The sequence below is a fragment of the Vigna angularis genome, chromosome 5, assembly GCF_016808095.1.
Source record: "Vigna angularis cultivar LongXiaoDou No.4 chromosome 5, ASM1680809v1, whole genome shotgun sequence".
Classification (NCBI taxonomy): domain Eukaryota; kingdom Viridiplantae; phylum Streptophyta; class Magnoliopsida; order Fabales; family Fabaceae; genus Vigna; species Vigna angularis.
In genome coordinates, this window is record NC_068974.1 from 36,740,104 (window position 1) to 36,760,758 (window position 20,655).

Here is a 20,655-nt window from a genome sequence, read left to right on the forward strand (position 1 = left end):
ACATATATCATTATTTTTTTAATGATTTAAAAAAGTAAAAATAGCATATATTAGTTATTAAATTAATATAATAAATTTAAAAATTGTAACAGTTATGCCGTTTTTTTAAAAAGAAATATATTTAACTATATTAATGTAGAATTTTTTTTATGAAAATTCAAAATTAAAGATATTATGGATACTTTATTTTTAAAATAACTTTTACAGTTACAAAATAAATAAAAAAATATCGTAAAAATATGCATTATAAAATAATTACAGTTTTATATATTGTGATAGATAAAAATAAATAAACAGATGCAGGTAAAATCATATGAAGACTAAGATTTACTATGAAAGCAATTTGATGAATTTATTAGTATGAAAGCAAAGTAAATTGGTCTAAGATTTGCTAATTAAGACTGAGACTTAGAAGGATCGTTTTACTGACCTTTTGAGAATAAGAAAAAAGGAATAATAATTAAAATATTATTTTTCTAGAATTTGTTAATTCATCATGCAATAATGGAAACAGTGATGATAAAACAAAATAACCCCCTTAAAATATTAACAATTATTATGAAAAATTACCAATGTTAAATGTAAGAATAATTACATCTATATATCATCGTTAAGTCTATTTAGCATGTAGTGTGCTAGCTTTTATGAATTGTGTCTATAGTAATACCTAGTTCTGTATCTAGATATTTAGTGCAGTTCCTCCATGTACTCTTGTATTAATTATTTATTATGTAATAAATAAAAGATTGTGAGACTAAGCCCACTAGAATTTCTGTTTAAATCTCAACTACCAACAAAATCATATATTTGCTGGAAGAAACTTGGTTCTCCCCTGACAAAAATAATAGACTAGAAAGACATTTACTGTGGCACTATGAAGCACATTTTACCCATTTTGGAGACTGAGGGTGAAAGACAGCTAAAAAAATAGGAAGTTTATTGCTACAAAAAGAATGAAAAAATACCAAATGATTGAGAAAGAGACAATTAAACTAAACAAAACAAAAAAAGGGGATGATGTTTCCATCTGTGTATAATTAAAATACATATCTATTATGGCAATCTTGTACACCTAGCATCCAGCAGCTCTCAAGAATTTATCAAAGGGGCTTGCAGGTGGTAGCTTTAAAGAATGATGCTGTCCAAAATCAAATGAACAGGGGCGAACTTGATATTGTGCTTGAAATTGTTCCTGACTCACCAACTTCAGATCACCTTCTGAATAATCCAGTGTCTACACAATGGCACGGTAACAAATAATAACCCTTTCAATGTTAAGGAACAACTTTATGTTTAATCTGAACTTTTGGTCGATTATGATGCATCATGCAATGGTGTCCATTACATAAATTGAAGCAGTAAACAAAATAAATGAACTTTATATATGGTTTAAGCTAGTGAATGATTTTTATTGGTTCTGAGTGATTTTCCTCTTTCCAGATTTTATTTTCTAATGATAGTAATTTGATCATTGCTTAATTCACTGGTTACCTAAACTGGGACTTGATACTACGACAAGCAATTGACCAGTATGATCATCTGAAAAATAAATTATTCTTTCACTATATACTTTTCTTTTGTTGTAAAATGAAATTTTCATGTTAAGAAAGCATACTAACCTTAATTGGCAAAGGGGAAACTTTCATTTCAATTTCACTTGAAAGAACTATTGCCCTAGTTTCCTGCTGGTGCTTGAAACTGTGAAGAACTGACATCTTCTTTTGTTTTCCTGTTACAAGTGCCTCACACTGGTTCTTCATTTGGTCATAAGGCACAGGAGTTGATGAAATGGGAAAACTAGCCACCTGTCGTGCAGTTTCCAATACCTATCCATACAATGATCCACGAAGTATCTTTTAAAAACATAATTTTCATCCTCCAACATAAACAAACATTGATTTAAAATACAATCACATAGTGAAGCAACCTGAACAAATATAAAATAATATTTTTTAACAGAAAGAAATCCAGTTTTAATTCTCCAGCTGAAACATCTAAGATGGATTTAAAATATAATCACCTACCCAAACAGCTAAAACTAAAAATAAAAACATATCATAATTTTACCGATTGTAAGAGTTCATTAACACTTAGAATGTCTGGGTTATTGCTAGATAGTGATGATTTACGATCTGACTGACTTCCACTAGGTTCAGGCCGGGCCTCTTCATCCATCAAAGCTGCCGAAGCCACAATCTGGAAACAACATGTCATAGTACTGAGACAGAAAAAAGTTTCTAAAACCACTTAAATGAAAATAAAATTTTGAGGAATTTTACCTCATCAAAATCTGGGAACTCAATCTGAGCAAGTGGAGAAGACTGCACTGGTGTCTCCATAAACAAAGGAGGTCCCAGTGGATAGGCATCATCAGGGGAAAACCCTTGTACAAGTTGTTTTTTTATGGTCGACAACTCATCCTGGTTAAAATTGAAAAGTCATTATTTACACTTATCCACTACTGAAGTTTTCCTTGGCAAGCAACTCAACTGCAGCTATTTTTGTATGACATGCTACATACATAATATAATATTTGCAAGTATCTTTTATACATAAAAAACATTGGTTTGAGTGATAGTTTTTAGAATACATGCAAGTGCATAAACAGCTGTGAGTATAACTTCATAAGTAGAAAAATGAATCAAGCACAGCCAATTAGCCCCTTATAATAATTATTTCAAAATAGTAAATCAAATCATGATTCGTCAAACCAACTAAACCTGATGCGCAAAATTTTCAATCTGAGAAATTATGTAGCTCATTTCCTGATGATGGCTTATGTAACTAGTTGGATGTTTGTAATTTCTAATAACAAGCAGAAAGTAAGTCGTTATCTACCCTTAAACTAGAAGTGCAGTATTTGTTAAAAAGCTTGAGCAAAACATTTTCACCATTTAATCCAACAACTATGCTGTGATTTGTGTTTGATATGTTTAACCAATGGAAAACTGAAATACAGTGGTGTCTACTTCATCCTCCTAACCCTGGCTACTTCCCAACCATGAATCTAAGCAATTGAAATAAATTCATATTACCTCTGATAATTCTGAAAATTTAGTCAGGAAGAATGATATTACAGTCTCTTTCAATTCCTTATCATCCAATTTAATTGCTGACAGTGTCTTCATAGCTGAAACATCATCTTCCTTAGATCCATAAACTATCTTCTCTGATTCTGTATAAACAGCACACAGCTTGACATCATCGACCAACTCAAGGAAAGGATCTACCTGTGGGTTTAAAACACTAATTAATTTACCTTATTATTACTCAAAACAAACATGTAGTAAAATTCAATTTTGAAAAGCAAGCTGAATAATGAGGTCATGCAATGGGGAACAAGTGATTAGGGGAAGAAACTTACAGTTAAATTTGTCAAGGATGCTTTAACTTTTGGAATTAGCTCAGGGAAATTCCCTGCCCTGGCTGAGAATATAAGCATGTATGATGCTAAAGTGAAAAGAGACCTCCTGCGAGATGGTTGCAAACCTCCTTTGAAATGCATGAAGACAACAAGCATGTCAGAAAATTCCAGCATAAAACCATTATCTTATATTTAGTCATAATAAAAAAAATTATGGCATGCATAGTCATAGAAAGTGGATTTATTCCTAACTCTTATAAAATCGGTTTGCAAGTTAAGGTTTTTACCCACATACATACCCTAATTTGAACATATCTCTAATTAATGCAGGATCTCCAACACATACCCTATGCTATTTAATATTTGTGGTTGGTGATAACAGCCCACGATAGCGGGTGATACAGTAGATCCAATTAATATTTTTAGGATAGACTCTAATACCATCTTATAAAGTAGATTTTAAGACTAATTCAATCTTAAATTGACTTAAAATGTGAGATTTGCACTCACTCAAGGCTTTGGGCCCAACAATGGATCTAAGATAGGATAAGATACTAACTATTTTGAAAGCAAAGATATTATACTATCTTGGAATTTCTGTTTAGGGTCTAATTCAGCTCACAAAACCAGCTTGTAAAGTGAAAACTCTTCACCTCTTATAAGCAATATTTAGGTCATATCACCATGCAATGAGAAATAAACAACTCCCCACCCCATGCAGCCCAAAGTGGCTGCAATTAAGGCGACTTTCCAATTATTTAAACTGCACCTTAAGAAGTTGAGGCAAGTGGTGTATGAAAATAAGCTATAGGTTTGGATACTATACTAGATTTAATCTTAAAAATAACTGAAATTAAGTTCTCCAACAGGTATTTAAATTGCACCACCAATAATTGAGGCACCTAATCTGGACTTTCCATCATTAGCCAATTTGTATTTGTTCCAGATCAAATTGGATATAGTAATAATTGTGTAAAGAAGGCAGCTCGTCAAGATAAGATAAAAAAAATCACTTATATGTTCAAGTTCAACTGACCTTCTTGATCCAAAGAGAGGCTCATTAGGGAAAATGCCAGTTGGAAACATCTTACTAAAGCCATGTAACTGGATGTCTGTTGAAAGTAATTCACATCATCACCATGAATTTAGACAAATTAATTAGTTAATTAAATTATTCGGTTCATATGTTATTGGATTAATAGAAGAAATTAACAAAAACATGGTGTTTCTTTTTTTTCATTTCCAGAAGAGAATAAAACAGTTAAAATGCTGGTCACTACCACTAAATATAGTTAATTTCACACCAAATTGAAATACCCATTGACAGCAGTTCTTGACTCAGGCAATGAGGTAATAGTGTGAGAATATTAACTAGTCTGCTTTATAAAAATATAAGATTAAGATATAAAGTGACCCCAGCAACAGTCAACTGATTATTGAAAATGTACACTGTTATAAATAATTAACAGTTAAAGAAAATGAACAAAAACATTAGTGTATTGTATTTAGTGACATTAAATATAAAAAACCATTATCTTTACATTTTGGTATTTTACCAATCTCACCTTTGAACGAGTGAACAATAAAGCAATGCTATAAGTGTGAGCCATTGCCTCAAAATTTGCAGGGCCACCATCCATAGAGGTTGCCTGAATCCAGATTGAAGAAAGCAAGAGACTCACTTGGTGACTGCTTAACCGAAAAGAGCTTAGCTCCTGAAAATTTTAGTTAAATCATGCAATATTTCATTAGCAATTACAGCAAATAGAAATACCTTGGTCATCTCCACTATTTTAGAAAAAATAAAAATATATAATCTAAACTAACTGAATAACTTCCTATGACAACTAATATAATTGGAATTAATAAAGCTTGTATGAAGTGCAAACCAAGAAGATTAGGCACTACCAGCAGCATTTCTTACATGTCTACTAAATCAATTAATAACGATGAAAAGAATAAACAAAAATTCCCCCCATACATGTTTTCCATCCATTAGAGCCCCAGGAAAGATGTGAACATGGTATGGACGAATTGCATATTTCTCACTCACACCAACTACTGCCTTTCCTTCCGCGTGTTTCCCACTCATATACTCTGCTCCTAAAAGATTTTCATGCTGAATGGAGAAGCTTTCGCTTGATACCTTCTCAGACATCTTTGTTATTTGGTCTAACTGAGGAGAAAATGGTGATGGAATAAGCACTACAGAAAAGATGCGATGAGCTCCAACTCGGGTTTCATGATCAGAGTGAGCCATGGCCAGGAGCAATTGATGAAACAAAGCATCAGGGAAAGCCTGAAAAGACAAAAAAAAATAAATTAGTACAGATTTACTGTGAAGCACATAGAAAAGTCCATTTCCAGTCAAAGTAACTAAGAATACTTGCCTTCTTGTAATATGATACATTAGGGATGGACGTGATTAGCTTTGCAGTTTGATAAACAGCAGAAATTGTCGTTCTTGCAATGGTAGTTGTAGTTGAGATATTCTCTAACACCACAGCCATCAAATCAAGAATGGGTCCTACATCCCCAACCTGCCATTCTCAAAGTGTTATAACAGAAGCAGCATAAAGTTAAAAAAAAAGGAAAAAAATGCTGTGCATACCTTGTTGGAAAGATGCAATATACACATTTCCAAGGCAAATTGAAGTTCAGTATTCAACTTAAACCCATCATTTCCAAAGCTGGAAGCTTCGGCTGAATTTTGCAGAGTCTTCCTTAAATGTTTAATTAGTTCAGATATTGCACCAAGTATTGCAACCGAAGCCTGTTGCTTCACATTTTGTGCAAGTTTTGTTGTTGCGTTAATAATATTAATCTGAAGGATCGGCTGCTTAGCAACATTTTTATGATCCAAGTGCTTGACCAAAACGGACAACAGAAGGCAGGAATTATCTCCTAGTGTGTAAAAAGAGATAATCAATATACTGAAATAAGCGACAAAATCTTTTTTTAAGAAAAATCATATCACTTAGTATTGCACAGCTACCTGATTCTGCTAAAAGAGATTGTAAGTAAATCAAAACATGAGCAGCAACTCCTTTTTCAGAAGACCATTGATTTTCAGAATCAAAATAATGAAAAAGAGGTTCAAGAACACGCCGTAAAGTTGTAGCTTCTCTTGCTAATTTGACCATATTATACAAGCAGACCTTTGACCAGTATGTAGGATCTTTAGCAGTATCCCTGTAAAATGTGTAAGACATAAGGGCCTTGGAACCATAACTGTTGGCTTCATAATAAAGGATGGGAAGAAAAGTAAGGTATGACATACAACACAATGTTCATCTCATTTCCAGTCACAGCTTTCAGCAACAAAGGATCCTTCTTAGTGATATCTGTTAAAGGGTCTTCTACTTTAGGAAATCCCTGTACTATAGGGTCCAGTGACTCAGAATTCAGCTTATTTTCCATGGAAGATTTGGAGTTGGATTGGAGACTCGTGTAATTCTCCAAAGTCACTGATATAATCTATTTCAAAACCCAGCCGCCCAACCAAGTAAAAGAAAATAATTAGATAGGCAAAACTTTAAATACACAAATTTAGGTTCAAAATTAGGAAAAATAAATAAAATAAAAACATAGAAAAATCAAACTTCAAAGAAATGCATCCCTTTCTTATACATCTGTTCTTGGACTATTGAACAAAAATTGAAAGAGTAAAAGTAAGGATGTAGTACTCACTTCATCTGAAACCATGGAAAGATGTGAGTGCTCACACATGAAACGCACCTACCCAAAGAAAAAGGACAGAAAACAACAGGTATCAACAATAGAATGTACAAGTGACCTACAAGGCAATTGATAAGCGATACTATTGCAGGAATGACATAACCACTAACTAGTTCAAATTATTTAATCTCACTCTTACAGTCATTTACAAAGCCAATCATTATCGACAGCTAAATAACCACATAACATGATCGGTGATCACTAAAACTGCTAAGGACCATATTACATTCTATTCATAAGCAAAGTTTATATTCATAAAAGATAGTTATGGGGTTACTTATGTATATTCAATCAAAAATGAAAAGTGAAGCCCTGAATGCCATTTATGTCAAATTACAGGAATGAATGAGCAATTTCCAAGAGACATAACCAATGAACCAGAGAAAGTAAGGTACCATATAGGATAGAGCTTGTAGTCCAGCTGAACGTAGACGCAAAGCTCGTTCATCTTCCCCCACTTCTTGAGCCAATTGACATAGCTTAGGAATAAAACCCTCTAAGTTGAACATGTATGTACCATCTGTCTATTTTAACTTAAAAAAGTCAGGATAGCAAAAACTCATGCCTTTCAAAAGAATGGGAAAAAAAAAAGATTGAGCTAGATCTGAAAAATGCAATATATAGCAAGTAGCCCGACTGAAAATGCAGTTATCCACAATAAGCCCCACAAGGGGAACTGTGACTTTTGAGCTCCAGTGGTATCCATTTTCACTGGCTTCCTGAACTTTCACCCAGAGAAAAGATACTTAAATTTAAGCAAAGAATTCAAAGGGATGTCAGATATCTCTAACTATGCACCATCCAGATAAGTCAATCCCACAGGGATATTAATTCCATCAGGTCAGAAAGGTTTCATAACTAAATACCTGGCATTCTAGAAAATCAAAAAGAACGTTGCAGCCTAAGATCCTGATTTCATCTGTTCGGGTTTGTTCTAGAAGAGTTCGAATAATCTCTAACAAACTACCAGCAAAAAGAGGCCTGCAAAATTAGGAATTGTCATTTGAATATCAACAACTTATATTTCAAATTAAAAGAAGAGGCAATAGCAATCAGCCAATAGATATCATAGGAACCACAACTTCATTGTATAAGAAAAACTATTACATGGTTTTATATTACCTCAAATTGTAAAATCACCAATGTTATATGACAAAAAAGGTTTGAAACGAGATCATGTTTTACATCCTTTTCTAGTTCACAAACTTTAGGATATTCAGATCACTGCACAGTCATTGTAAATAATGATAAAAAAGGAAATTGCATAGTAAACATTTCATTATTCAGTGAATTAAGATTGATGTAGTAGTTGAAAGAGTGGGTCATGCTAACAAGTGCCATGAGGGCACTGGTTAAAGAGCATTAAATACAGCCAATGAAATGCTTTTAGTTACTTAAATAAATTATTTAATAACTTGTGTGTTTCTGGTATACTAATACATCTTTTTCCAATAAAAAAAAATTATAATCTTTGTTTCCATGCGTCCTTAAGGCACTAGTTTACATTCATCTAAAAGAAATTATTATCATTGAAGTATCAGTTAGGAGCATATAGAATTTATAAAATCAATGACTGGAACTTTCAATATGTAATTTCATGTGCAGATTTTTGTTCTGGCAAACTACAGCTACTATTCATCAAAAGTGAATCTGTGAGATTGATGACAATCTATATCCTGTTAGCAAACTTACATCTGTTCCTTACATGACGATAAGAATTTCTTGTATATGAACAAGACAACTTTCACTGAGCCAAAGGTTTCATAACGCAAATCCTTGTAACATATTTGCTCCAAGTAATCAGTAATCTGCAAGTTTAAATACATTAAAAAAATTGAAGCCAATGGCATTTTCTCCAGCACTAAAGATAACTTCAGCCATAAAATAGTTTTCATCATATTAATCAAATCAAATAGTTTCTCAAGAGAATCATTACTATCTAAATTCTATCCATTTAGTCGTAATTTGTCTTGATTACACAACGTAATTGAACTACAGATGACAGAAAAAACAGACTTTTGAGAATGGCTTTACCTTGGGAATTCTCAGTGGGTTCTTGGAAGCATAGTCACATAGTTTTCCAATTTTTCTGTCATTAAGTTCAGCCTCCTGCCAAGCACGGTATCTATCATGCATAAGATGATGGGTACATAGGGGAAAGAAAAATCACCGAGAGGGGCTCCAAATCAATCAAAATATTTAAATAATATATAATATATACTACAATAGAAAAATTGTCATGAAGAATCTTGATACTGAAAATTCCTATTCAGAGGTCACACTAGACTAGTCACTTAGAGTGGCAATGGTAAACAAATTCAGGGAAATAACAAATTGAATGCAAAATCCAGTTTAAAGCAAAGAAGCATGTTTTAAACAATAAGTACCAGCCTCGGAAGGATACCACCCTGGGAAAGACTAAAAAACAATCTCATATATATTGATGAGTACATTGATGAGTAGCCAAACAAGTATGCATTGAATACTGTTGATTTTCACAGTGAACGTTGGAACAGCCAACGAGTGTTTAATATTTAAGGACACATCAATGTACTGCTATGCAAGGGGAGAGAAAGGGTTATTATAGTTAGCTGTTTACTCACCTGTAAGTAACAAGTAACAAGCAAATCTTGATATCTTAAATGAAATGGCATTACATGAGCTGAAAATGTCACCTGATTGCGTGGGAAAATATCGGCTAGCAACTTCTTGTATCGTTTCACCGGTTGTCTAGAGCTCGCCCGCAGAGAAGGACAGACGCAACACAGGTTGCCACAGACGGGCACAACCCGCCTGGACATAACTCCCATTTTGCTATGGACCCAGAAGAATCTCCACAATATCAATCAATCAACTCTGGAAACTGCCTCCACAATTCACATTCCAGTAACAACAACACAAATTAACCAAGTGTTTATCTAACCGTTGTTCATCAAGGCTCACCACTACAACTTAACTAGAACTCATTCAACTCCATACCGCAAAAATAACAAATTTAGGCCAAAAAAAGCAAAAACAAAACGGATTGAAAAGTAGAAACCAAACAACAACCTACATTGACTTACCCAAAACTCAAACGGTTGCAAAATCAAAGGTCCCCGGATTCTGGTCACGATCTGGATTGAACTCCAACACAAATATTTCAGAAAATTACTCAGATTACACCTCAGAAAGCTCTAGCTCACGAGTTTCTCAGATTCAACTGAACATCAAATTTGAAGAAATTAAACAAAGAAAAAGCAAAGTAAAATAAATAAAAGTAATGTTCATCTTCTTCTAAAAATAATGGCAATGGGGACAGAGGATGGAACACTCCACCGACATTTTCGTTGTTTTCAGTTGGAAATTATAAATGCTTTAGGAAAACAACGCTTTCATTCCAGCATCAACATGTACTTGCCTACTGTCTAGTTAAAGCAAGAAATGAAACCGATAATAAAAATTTAATTAATAATTGATAGAAAGTGGAAGGGATACGTCACCATTGGCGTGGTTGGGAAGTTGACTGCACGATGACCCCTCTGTTGCGCTTCATCATCATCGTTTACGCGTAAATCATTCAACGCCGTCGCTGTGTATATAAAAAGAAGTTTCTTAAATCTTTCTTTTGTATGAAAAGAGGAAATGATTAATTAAGTCTCAAGTTAACCAAATTACATTATTTTATTGATGTTAGAAATTTAAAACGATAATGGAGTTAATATATTTTATTAATTTAATTGAAATTATATTCAATAACTTCATCAATGATTATTGCAGAGGTCTCGTGACAAATGGCATAAAAGAAATATGAAAATATAATACATTTAATATGTTTTCAATTAAAACAATCAACTTATTTTTTGTTATTTTATATTTCTTAACACATAGATATAAATAAAGAATAGTAAATAATATAAAAATCAAGTTATTTAGTTGAAAAAGTTAAACAACGAAAATTTAACTAAAAATGTAAATCATTTAAATTTTTAATAAGTTAACAAAATTTAATAAAAATTTAAGACTAAATTCAACAATATAAAACTGTGGAGATGTTTTACTAAAATATATTAAAAATATATTTTTATAAATTTATCATTAGCTTTCGTAACAATTTTATCTGGAGGCTTAAAAAATAACTTTTTAATCAGTTGTACACACAATTTATACCACACAGCATGTCCATTAAACTCGTAGATACTTAAAAAAAATGAGTAAATTATTCAATTTGTCATTTTACATGGATAAATATAAATGTTTTAACTCGATAAGCTAATAAATCGATAAAGTAGTACCTATATGATAAAACAACTATGATTTATTAACCTTTTCAAGCAAACTAAATGAACCTAGATTTTCATACACTAAAACTGTTAGCATAATATAATAAATAAATATAATTAAAAATATAACAATAACTATTTATAAATAATTATAAGTGTGAATCTAAATTGTATATTAAATATAAATAAGAAAATTGATCTAAGTTATTTAATCACGATGTAAGAAAGAATGACCATCATAAAGACATAATCTTAGTACATTGTATATTAATAATCTTCAATATAATAATGAAAATGGTAAAAAATTAAAATAAAAACAACTGTAAAAATCAATTCACATGAAAAAAAAAACACTATAAAAAGTAAAGATGGTAAAAGAATGTATAAAATAATATATGTTAATAATGATTGCAAGCACCGAAAAAAGTTCAACATACCAAATTGGATTGGATTTTGAAAAAGGAATGTTCTTTTTCTTTTTTTCCTTTTATCTTTGTTGACTTCATCTTACATTTTAGCCTGTAAGCCATATTATATGCTGTCTCTCATGTTAACTTTTCCATGTTTTCTAAAAGTTTAAGTCTTTTTATATTTCTAAATATCATTAAAGAAAATCATTATTTTCCTATTAATTCTCTTCTTTGTGTCTTGAAATAGTGATTTTTAGAATTATAAAAGTACACTGTTTCTTTTAGAAGATAGCACCTTACCTTTTGTTATAAAGAAAAGAAAGAAAACAAAAGAAATAGACACTTGTTTCTTAATTATAGACTAATTTTCACTTTTTTTATTCTTTTAAATCAAATTTATCTTTTTTTATTTAGATATTTATAATTAGGAGTGGCAAAAATATTTATAATTGTAGGTATTCTTAAATAAAATGTGTAGTGATAGTTGGCATTTACATATAGTTTATAAATAAACCAAATATAATATTATACTTACAAAAAATTAAAATTAAAATTTAATTTATATTTTATTAAGTTATTTCTAAAATAATTACTAATACTTTTGAAACCAATATTTAACGAATATAAAATAAGTAAAGTTAATTTTTTTTCCAATAAATACTATCCGTTATTTTTCCAATCGTCATCCTTACTTACTAGTCATATATATTCAAATATATAAATTTTTATGTATAAAAATAGATAAAGAGGAGATAATTGACCACATTTATACTTATATACGAGATCTTTTACGTATACTTAAATTTATAGTAAATTTTTAATATATTTTATATACATACATAAATTTTAAAATATAACATTTCCCCACAAAATGTCCAGTATACATCACATTAATTTTACCAAAGGCTTATCCATAAATATAAAAAATCAGAAAGCACTAAAATTTATAATTCTACATTATTTTCTACTACTGTACATTATTATTATTATAATTGTGTTTAAAATTTCTTTGGGCTGACAGATAGGCTGGGCCCATTCCAACTTACCCAAAACGATACCCAGGAAGTGTTGGGCCGGGCAGGCACGGTGCGAAAGAGACCGCGAACAGAACAATCAAAATCTGGTACAGAATCTGGGATGGATCGAGGTCAAAGGTGGGAAATTAATTGAAACTGGAACATATCATATGATTCCGTGATGGAAGTGCGTGCATCATCATCATCATCATCGAGGAGGATTTTGTTGCTTATTCTGTTTATCTTTAGCTTTTCACCAACAATCACTGCAATTAGGAAGGATGTTAGCTTTCAAACCATCCATCCCTGCAAAACCACCGTTCAAGGCAGATACCTCCTTTCAGATGAAAACGGTTGGTCAACAAATTTTTCTAGTTTTAGTTTCTTAATGAACTTATGATATTATTAGTGTTATTGTATTCTACACTATTTACTATCAATGTTATACTTTTGATTGGTATTGATTTACTTTGATTAGTATTTGGTAGGTTATGTGTGTAATGCTTTGTCTGTTAATTCACGCTCTCGTTGCTGCCCTCCGAAGGGGGAGAAATTTTCTTGTCAGTGAGTTTTTCTGTTTCCAAACTCTAACTTGCATTTGAAGGGAACAACTGAACATACAAACAAACACGAACTATGTTGTTAGCCATCTTACGTTGTGACTTTTGTTTCTATTTGCAGTGAATGCAATCTTCTTTCACAATGCTGCAACTCTTATGAATATTGTGTTTCCTGCTGCCTCAATCCTGCTCTGGTAATCCCTTATGAGATATTTCACTTTATTCTGTCTTTCCCCTTTCTGGGGCATCATCTAATTCAACAAAGTGTGGGTCTTTGCATTTTTTTAAACTTAATTGAGCAGACGAGTAAGGAACAAGTGCTGAAGATGAAGGTTGCTAAGCCTGCTACTGCAAGTATGTTTCTTTCTATCTTTTTACATTCCTATTTTGTTTGGTCGTTGTGTAAATTGTGTTTAGGGCTTTTGATTAACTTGTCTAGACATATGACCTATTTCATACATGTTTGCCCTGATGACCAGTATGTTTTTAGATATATGACTGATTTCGCACGTATTTTCCTTCATGACCTACATGTTTCTGATGAATTTTGTTGCATGTATAATTTTAGTAAGAAACATAAACAGTGAGATTTTCATCTTTCTCTTCCCTCTCCTGATTTGGCTTGGTTTTCCTTCTGCTAACTGGTTCTTAAGTGACCCAAAGTCTCTTATCCGTGTTGATAAATCCCAAATTTATTTATTCTGACAGACGTCATTTTATTTTTTGGCAGGAACTTATACAAGTGTTTTTGACTACTGTGCTGGGAGATGCCGTCATAGTTCCGAGAGTGTGGTGAGTATACTCCTGGATTCCTGTTATATTGTCGTCCTTGAAGTTTTAACTTACTTTGAGAAACTATTTATACGGTTATACCTTTAATGTACGAGGTTGCTGATTCTATTAAAAAGGAAGCCCTTTTCATGTGAACTAATTTTTGTCAGACATGATTTAGAAGTTTTTCACATTAGTTTATTTCTAGGCATTTATGATGAAGTTGAGTGTGCTCCCATACGCTTTTACATCAGTATTAGCATAACAATTTATTTGGATCATGTTTTTGGTTCTTCAACTTTGTTCATTGTTTTCTCTCAATTACAATAGTAAATGTCCCTGATCCCTTTTAGTCTGTTATGTCAGGTTTACCTTGTATAATGATTTTCATTAGACAGGCTAAAATGGATCCTAGTAGTAATTGCTATTTCATACACATTCAAGACTATAGGACCTCATCTCTAGATTTTAAATTTTAGGTGTATGAAGAGCAAAATAGCACCATGGGCAGGCGTTTTGCTTGTCTTTTGAATGTAGATATCTTGGTGTCTAATATTTATATTTCCAAGCTGTTGAATATTTACAAATTACAGTCGATGTTGTCAAAATACTATTTAACTAAACATAACAGCATAGGAGCAATTAATATTGAAAATTCTAACTTTTAAACTAAGTTATACAACTAAGCTAAAAACGTGACTGAATACTATTACACGAGGCTCCACAGATAATTTGTCATGTAGTTTGGTCAAATATAACAAAATATTGTCAGGTTCATAAACCAAACCTAATACATACTGCAAACATAGGAACCTCAAGTATGCCATAAAATCTACCAAGTGCATTGAGGTCAAGACTACATGTAACTTGGGTTTAGTATACTGTTTTTGTCAGTATACGCAACTCATACAAGTTTGACAAAAAAATTTCATGTGGGTTAGTTAGTTTTTTTTTTTAGCTTAAGATCTAAACTTCATTAGAGTCCAAGTGTTAACTCAAGAGCTTGAAAAACTATTTACAATGAGTTGTTAATGTTTCTATCTCTTGTGTAATGTTTCAGGTCCATGAAAATGCTTACATTAGTGACTTCCACCACTGCTTTTCTCTGCCATCGAATTCTTCATGTAAGTCTGCAGAGGAAACTGTCATGTTAGTTAATGGCCAGTAATTATGTTAAGTTCTTAATCATATTTTGTTACCAATACTTTATGATTTTATTCCATATATCCCTATTTAGATGAAATCTGTTCCTTTTCTTGCATTGAAGCAGGGAAAAATAGTACTCTCATAGAAGCCAGACTGAATGGCATCAATGTTGTTGTTGGGAGGTTAGTAATTACTAAATTTCTTCTTTTCTTACAAAGACTGACATTTATAATTTCTTGCTGTAGCATAGCAGTTGAACCTATTATCACTTGTTTGACAGGCAAGGTGAATCATGTAATTCTGTTTGCAAATCAAGAGGACAATTATGCGTCCCAAATAAACTTGCCGTGCTTAATAATTGTGACATGTAAGTGATGCACTGAAAATGTGTTCTAAACTATTTTGGGTGTGTATGGATGATAATGTATTTCGGTGGTACTGTTTACTCTGTAATTGATCCTCACTGCACAAAATGTCTCATTTTATTAACTTGCATTTTCATCACATATTTAGCTTTCTGGATTTTGTCCTTTTCACACCACGTTTTTTTGTTGCTTTGATGCAAACGTACTTACCAAGTTGCCATGATGTTTTGCACAAAAGCAATATTCAGTGAGAAGGAATATCATGCATGCATGCTGATAATTATTTCTTTCTTTTGATGTTCTGATCTTATCTATTGTTCATGAGTATGTTGGCAGTATTCAGAAATATATGAGCTGCAAGGGGTCTTGCTTGTCAAGTGTTGGATCAGATCAACCAGCTGAAGTTGTTTATGATGCCCCAATGCATCTGGTAATGGTTATGATTTAATAAATACAAACATTCTAGATTCCAGAAACTGATAAATAGTGGTTAGTTAATTGGTAGTTTTTGTTTCCGATATAATTTGGATTAGATGATAGGTGTCTCAATCCCTTACTGGTTTGTAGTTACTAATACTGGGTCCTTTGAAACTGAAATTTCGTTTGAAGTGGCTTGTATTTGTTTTAATGTGTGCACCCTCACAGAACCATTAGTTGGTGGTTTTAATTTCAAAACCCCATGTTGAAGGTGGTCGGTGATCATTCATAAGCGTTGAGAATCCTTCTGGCGACTTGTACCTTTATTATTTTCTCTTCAGATGCCACCATAGTAATATGCTGGAGAATCTTTGAATATTAGATGGTCTCCACATTTCCGTAGCTTATATTAAATTAAATTTCTGCTTGATATGCAGTAATCTTACAATGTACCTACATGATCTTTCTTTGAATTGTTCATCCATGGAAATTAGAGCATGTGGACCTTAAAATTTTGTTATATGGAAATATGAGCATGCCGATTAAACGAACGGAGTGTGGATGGCTGAAATATTCAGTTAATTCATGGGAAAAGAAGTTTCAGGACATTGATATTTTATTTGTGTATTTTCAGAATCCAGGATCTTGTTTGTACACTCAAACAGTGTCTATGCTTTCTTGTGATGGTTTACATCAGCACACAAGGAGACTGTGCCCCTGTGCATAGTGTTAGCTGGGTAAGTCTTGCTCTAAATTATGTCTACATTATGTCAAAAAGTAAAGTACCTTTCTTTATAGGTTTTCTATGGAAAGATAAAAATTTCCTCGGAACTAAAGTCAAGTTTGACACTCTCTCTTCTGTAATGCTGAGCTGGTTGGCTAATTTTGTTGGTGTGCAGAAGTGTCTAATTTTCATGTTACTATGCAAACTTTGTTTTTTTTTACATCTAAGGTACTGGGCTTCATAGCACTGAAAATTTTGGTTTGGAAAGAGGCGACTCTTGATTTAATGTCACTGACCAAGGAGGCAACTCGTGTACCTCATCAACCTTTTGGAAATTTTATGTACCATTCATCTGAGCTTATGTTGTAAAAATTAGCTCTTTATTATTCCTTCCAAAATTTTGAAGGAACTCTACTTTGTACAGGCTACTTTCCTCTCCTTGAATGGATTATCGAGAGAGGAAATGAGATGACAAAATGTTGTAGTATAAAATTGGTATGTATGGTGAATGTAAAACTTTTAACATGATCAACTAATTATAAATACTGTTTTATGTTTTTAAAGTTAAAATGTCAACTGATTTATCATAAATTGTTGTTAGATAAGTGTGAAATACTTTTTACATCTACAATGAATCTTAATATAGACCAATTATGATTCTTTTTCTGAGTGATTGGGCTCATGGAATAAACAATATATGCTAAATTTTTAAATAAGAATAAAGCTATTTTGCTTTATCATTCCAATTTGATTACGGATACAATTGGTGAATAATTCATCTCACACTGTCTTCCCGTCTCTTTGTTGGGACTTTCTCTTCCCTGAACTTCAAAGCTACCTCACAGTAGTATTACACGCAATCACATTATTTTTTATCTGTGATTTTCACCATCATAACAATAACAAGAAATATTTAAAGCTGTGCGCAGGCGCCAATCTGGCTGAAAACTCGAGTAACAACAACGTTAGCAATTGTTGTCATATTTTCGAGTGTAACAGTTAATGCCACACCAGATGAGCTATTACGACCACAGTTGACACCCAAACAAAAACAAATGAACCTTCGGTTCAAGAGTTTGTAAAACGCAGTTAGCCCAATTACAAAGGCAGAATCTTTAAAGACTGATAAGATGGAAAATGAAGAAGCGAAAAAAGAGAAGAAAAAACAGTGAAGTGAAGTATCATCCATCTGCAATGGTTGATAAATTAATAATTACTATAAGTCCAAATTAAAGTACATCCTGTGTCCACTCAGAAGCTATAATCCGGTTTAAAGACCCTCTGGGACAATGTCTTCGAAGATGAACTATTATCCTTTGATCCTGCGAGTGCCCCGTTGTCCTTGTTCTCAGCATCATCTTTTCCATCACGTTCTTTGTCAGTATCAACAAAAGCAGGGTGGCTGAGAACGTTATTGAGTAACCGTGTCCCTCTGAGAGCGTTTGTGAGAGGCAAGTGACCCTCTGGAGTGTCCTCATTGAGCTCCCAGATGAACTCAGAAGGGAAAGACCTGTAGTTGTACTGCTCCACCTCAGTATCAAGCTTCTTCATCCACCCCACTTTGATGAAGAACTTGGTGAAATCCCCATTGGCCTTCTCCAGTATCTTTTTCTGCACACTGTATCCGAATTTGTTGCCACTGTGCTCCCTCCAAAGGGTGTCAATGGTCAAGAGGTCGCTGCCGGATATGAACTGCACCTCAGAGAAGAACACGTAGCCGCGCTTCAGAGCTGCTTCTCCAGCAAGCACGATGAGGAGACGACGGGTCTCTTCATCAGCTAGCTGGAAGTTTTGGGAGGAGAGGTGGTGGCGGAGGAGGTCAAAGGAGGGGCTGGTTTGGGAGGTGGAGGAGGATGAAGAGGGTGTGGTTTGGGAGAGGGAAAAGAAAGTGATATGAGAGTTAGTAGAAAGAGTGTGGTGGGAGAGAGTTAAGGTTGGTGTGGAAGGTTTGAGGAAGAGTGATGTGGGGGGAGGAGTTTCTGAAGGGTTGTGGTGGCGTTTGAGGAGGGAATGGTGGTGGATGGAGTAATGGAGAGAGTTTGTGGCCATTTTTGTTTGAGGGTTGAAGAGAAGTGTTTGTGTTTTTGTGTATGTGTTGATGTGATTTGAAGGAGTTTTCTTGATGCAGGTTTGGGTCAGAAGGAAGGGATAAGGAATGTGTGGGGTGGGACTGTGATCAGTTAATCAAAAGCAATATAATACAAGTTTTTGATTGGCTGAATCAGGGTGAGGCTTTATCACACTCTCTGTCTTTCCCTCTCAGCACAATTAATTCCCTTTAGCTCATCAAATTCACTTCTTTTCTTTCCTTACAAACCAGTTATATCATATGTGGCACACTACACTCCTTTTCTTTTCTTTTCTCACAAACAACAAAACAAGAAAGACTATGACACATTTCTGGATATTTCTATGTATCTAATTTCAGTTTGCTTTTGTACATTTGAGAAAGAAAAGTTAACATAAAATTTAATGTAGGAATTGTTTTACAAATTGCCATTTCTGTGTCATAATGCATAAACGAATGTATAAATTGTGAAAAAGAAAATATAAGGATTGAATATGTTTTTAACTTTAAAATTAAGACAGGTAAAATTGAAATTTGTTTATGTTTTAAATATCGTTATATTTTGATTTTTATGCGCAAGACTGTTGTTGGTCGGTTATATATTATTGCTGGGATACGTTCTTTAAGATATTGGTGTTAAAGTTTACATATTTCGGACAATATTTTTAAGTGGTTTATGGGATGATGGTTCTTTAAGATATGTTCTGAAAATTATATTCCGAAATTTTTGGTTTCGATCTTGTTTTAGAAACTTTGTTCTAAAAATTTTAAAAATCTTATTCCAATTTTTCTTTTCAGAATATTTATTTCGGAAGTTATTTTTCAAAAAGTAAAATATCATTTTAAAAATACGAGGGAGTGTGCGAATAATTTGTACGGGTGCAGGAAGTCAAAGGCTAAGGCTTTCATTTGTCTGAAGCTTTTTTCATGACTGTGGGCTTGGCAATTACTTTCTGCACTCCATAATTTTCTTCCTCTACCCCATCATTTCTGGAATTTATTTTTTCTGAACACAATAAATAACTTTAGAATTTTATTTTATTTTTTTTAAGTCAAACACCCTTTTTTTAAAAAGGTAAGCATTTTCAGGAAAAAGTTTTAAGGGGTGGAAGGAGAAATTTGATGAGATGGAGGAAGAAATTGCCTAATTGCTTACATGTTTAATGTTGGCATTATCATGTTAATAGTTTTAGCTTACATGCAAGCATTTTATGTTTATTTCACGTAAACCTTAATTTATAATAATATATGATGTGATATTTCTATTTCATATACACATTCTATGTTTGTTTTACTCTTTCACAAATTTATATTTTTACCATTTAAAAAGTTTAATATTATAAATACCATCTTTCAAGTGTTTAAAGAAACGAATACTACACATTTAATTTATTTTCAAGTGTCGTTATATTAACAAACATTCAATTTCACTCTATACAAATATATTTTAAATTGTATAGTAAAAATAAATTCTAAATTCTGCCATTCAAAAATTTAAAATATGAATTTTATAGCACCCTTTTCATTTTCATGAATTTTAGTAAAAAAAAGAGTAATTTTAGCTTTTAACACAAAAAAAAAAATCGACATTTCATTGTTTATGTATCACGTAGTATCAGTTATTAATTTGGTATTAATCTACAAGGTAAGCTGAGTCTACGATCATATATTCTCCCATACACATCCTAGAATTAAGAGAAAGGTTAGAAACGTACTTTCAAATATATTTGTTTATTAGTAAAAATTTATTGAAAATAATAAAAATTTAGTATGTCTTGAAATCTCCTCAATGTTCTGTACCGTGACTTGTAGTT

The 20,655-nt window shown here is 32.5% G+C and overlaps 3 protein-coding genes across 14 annotated transcripts; 1 reads left to right on the forward strand and 2 right to left on the reverse strand.

Annotated features, from left to right (window-relative positions):
• Nucleotides 1-909: 909 nt before the first annotated feature.
• Nucleotides 910-10,712, reverse strand: LOC108340352 (protein SEMI-ROLLED LEAF 2). 5 transcript variants are annotated; one of them, XM_017577680.2, is made up of 21 exons: nt 10,585-10,712; nt 10,168-10,304; nt 9,778-9,965; nt 9,137-9,211; nt 8,795-8,910; nt 7,969-8,083; nt 7,498-7,626; nt 7,055-7,102; nt 6,645-6,841; nt 6,360-6,556; nt 5,976-6,268; nt 5,755-5,904; nt 5,511-5,663; nt 4,930-5,079; nt 4,401-4,476; nt 3,365-3,492; nt 3,036-3,230; nt 2,280-2,420; nt 2,068-2,196; nt 1,620-1,826; nt 910-1,234 (listed from the first exon to the last, which is right to left on the reverse strand). In XM_017577680.2, the coding sequence occupies exons 3-21, from the start codon at nt 9,910-9,912 to the stop codon at nt 1,073-1,075; spliced, it is 2,796 nt and encodes a 931-aa protein (XP_017433169.1). In that variant the 5' UTR covers nt 9,913-9,965; nt 10,168-10,304; nt 10,585-10,712; the 3' UTR covers nt 910-1,072. The 5 variants fall into 5 exon arrangements, with proteins under 5 accessions (XP_017433169.1, XP_017433168.1, XP_017433165.1 ...); XM_017577679.2 differs by having other exon boundaries at nt 5,418-5,663; XM_017577676.2 differs by having other exon boundaries at nt 5,346-5,663.
• Nucleotides 10,713-12,884: 2,172 nt separating this feature from the next.
• Nucleotides 12,885-17,336, forward strand: LOC108339706 (uncharacterized). Of its 8 annotated transcripts, none has more exons than XM_052878029.1 (11): nt 12,886-13,143; nt 13,279-13,350; nt 13,472-13,544; nt 13,616-13,704; nt 14,081-14,142; nt 15,182-15,245; nt 15,389-15,449; nt 15,548-15,634; nt 15,969-16,062; nt 16,684-16,786; nt 17,002-17,336. In XM_052878029.1, the coding sequence occupies exons 1-10, from the start codon at nt 12,972-12,974 to the stop codon at nt 16,774-16,776; spliced, it is 867 nt and encodes a 288-aa protein (XP_052733989.1). In that variant the 5' UTR covers nt 12,886-12,971; the 3' UTR covers nt 16,777-16,786; nt 17,002-17,336. The 8 variants fall into 8 exon arrangements, with proteins under 8 accessions (XP_052733991.1, XP_052733989.1, XP_052733990.1 ...); XM_052878030.1 differs by having other exon boundaries at nt 12,888-13,143; nt 15,392-15,449; XM_017576900.2 differs by having other exon boundaries at nt 12,891-13,143; nt 13,279-13,354; nt 13,653-13,704.
• Nucleotides 17,337-17,942: 606 nt separating this feature from the next.
• On the reverse strand, nt 17,943-18,901 carry LOC108339705 (tetrapyrrole-binding protein, chloroplastic). Its single transcript, XM_017576899.2, has one exon. The coding sequence runs from the start codon at nt 18,820-18,822 to the stop codon at nt 18,025-18,027; it is 798 nt and encodes a 265-aa protein (XP_017432388.2). The 5' UTR covers nt 18,823-18,901; the 3' UTR covers nt 17,943-18,024.
• Nucleotides 18,902-20,655: the final 1,754 nt, after the last annotated feature.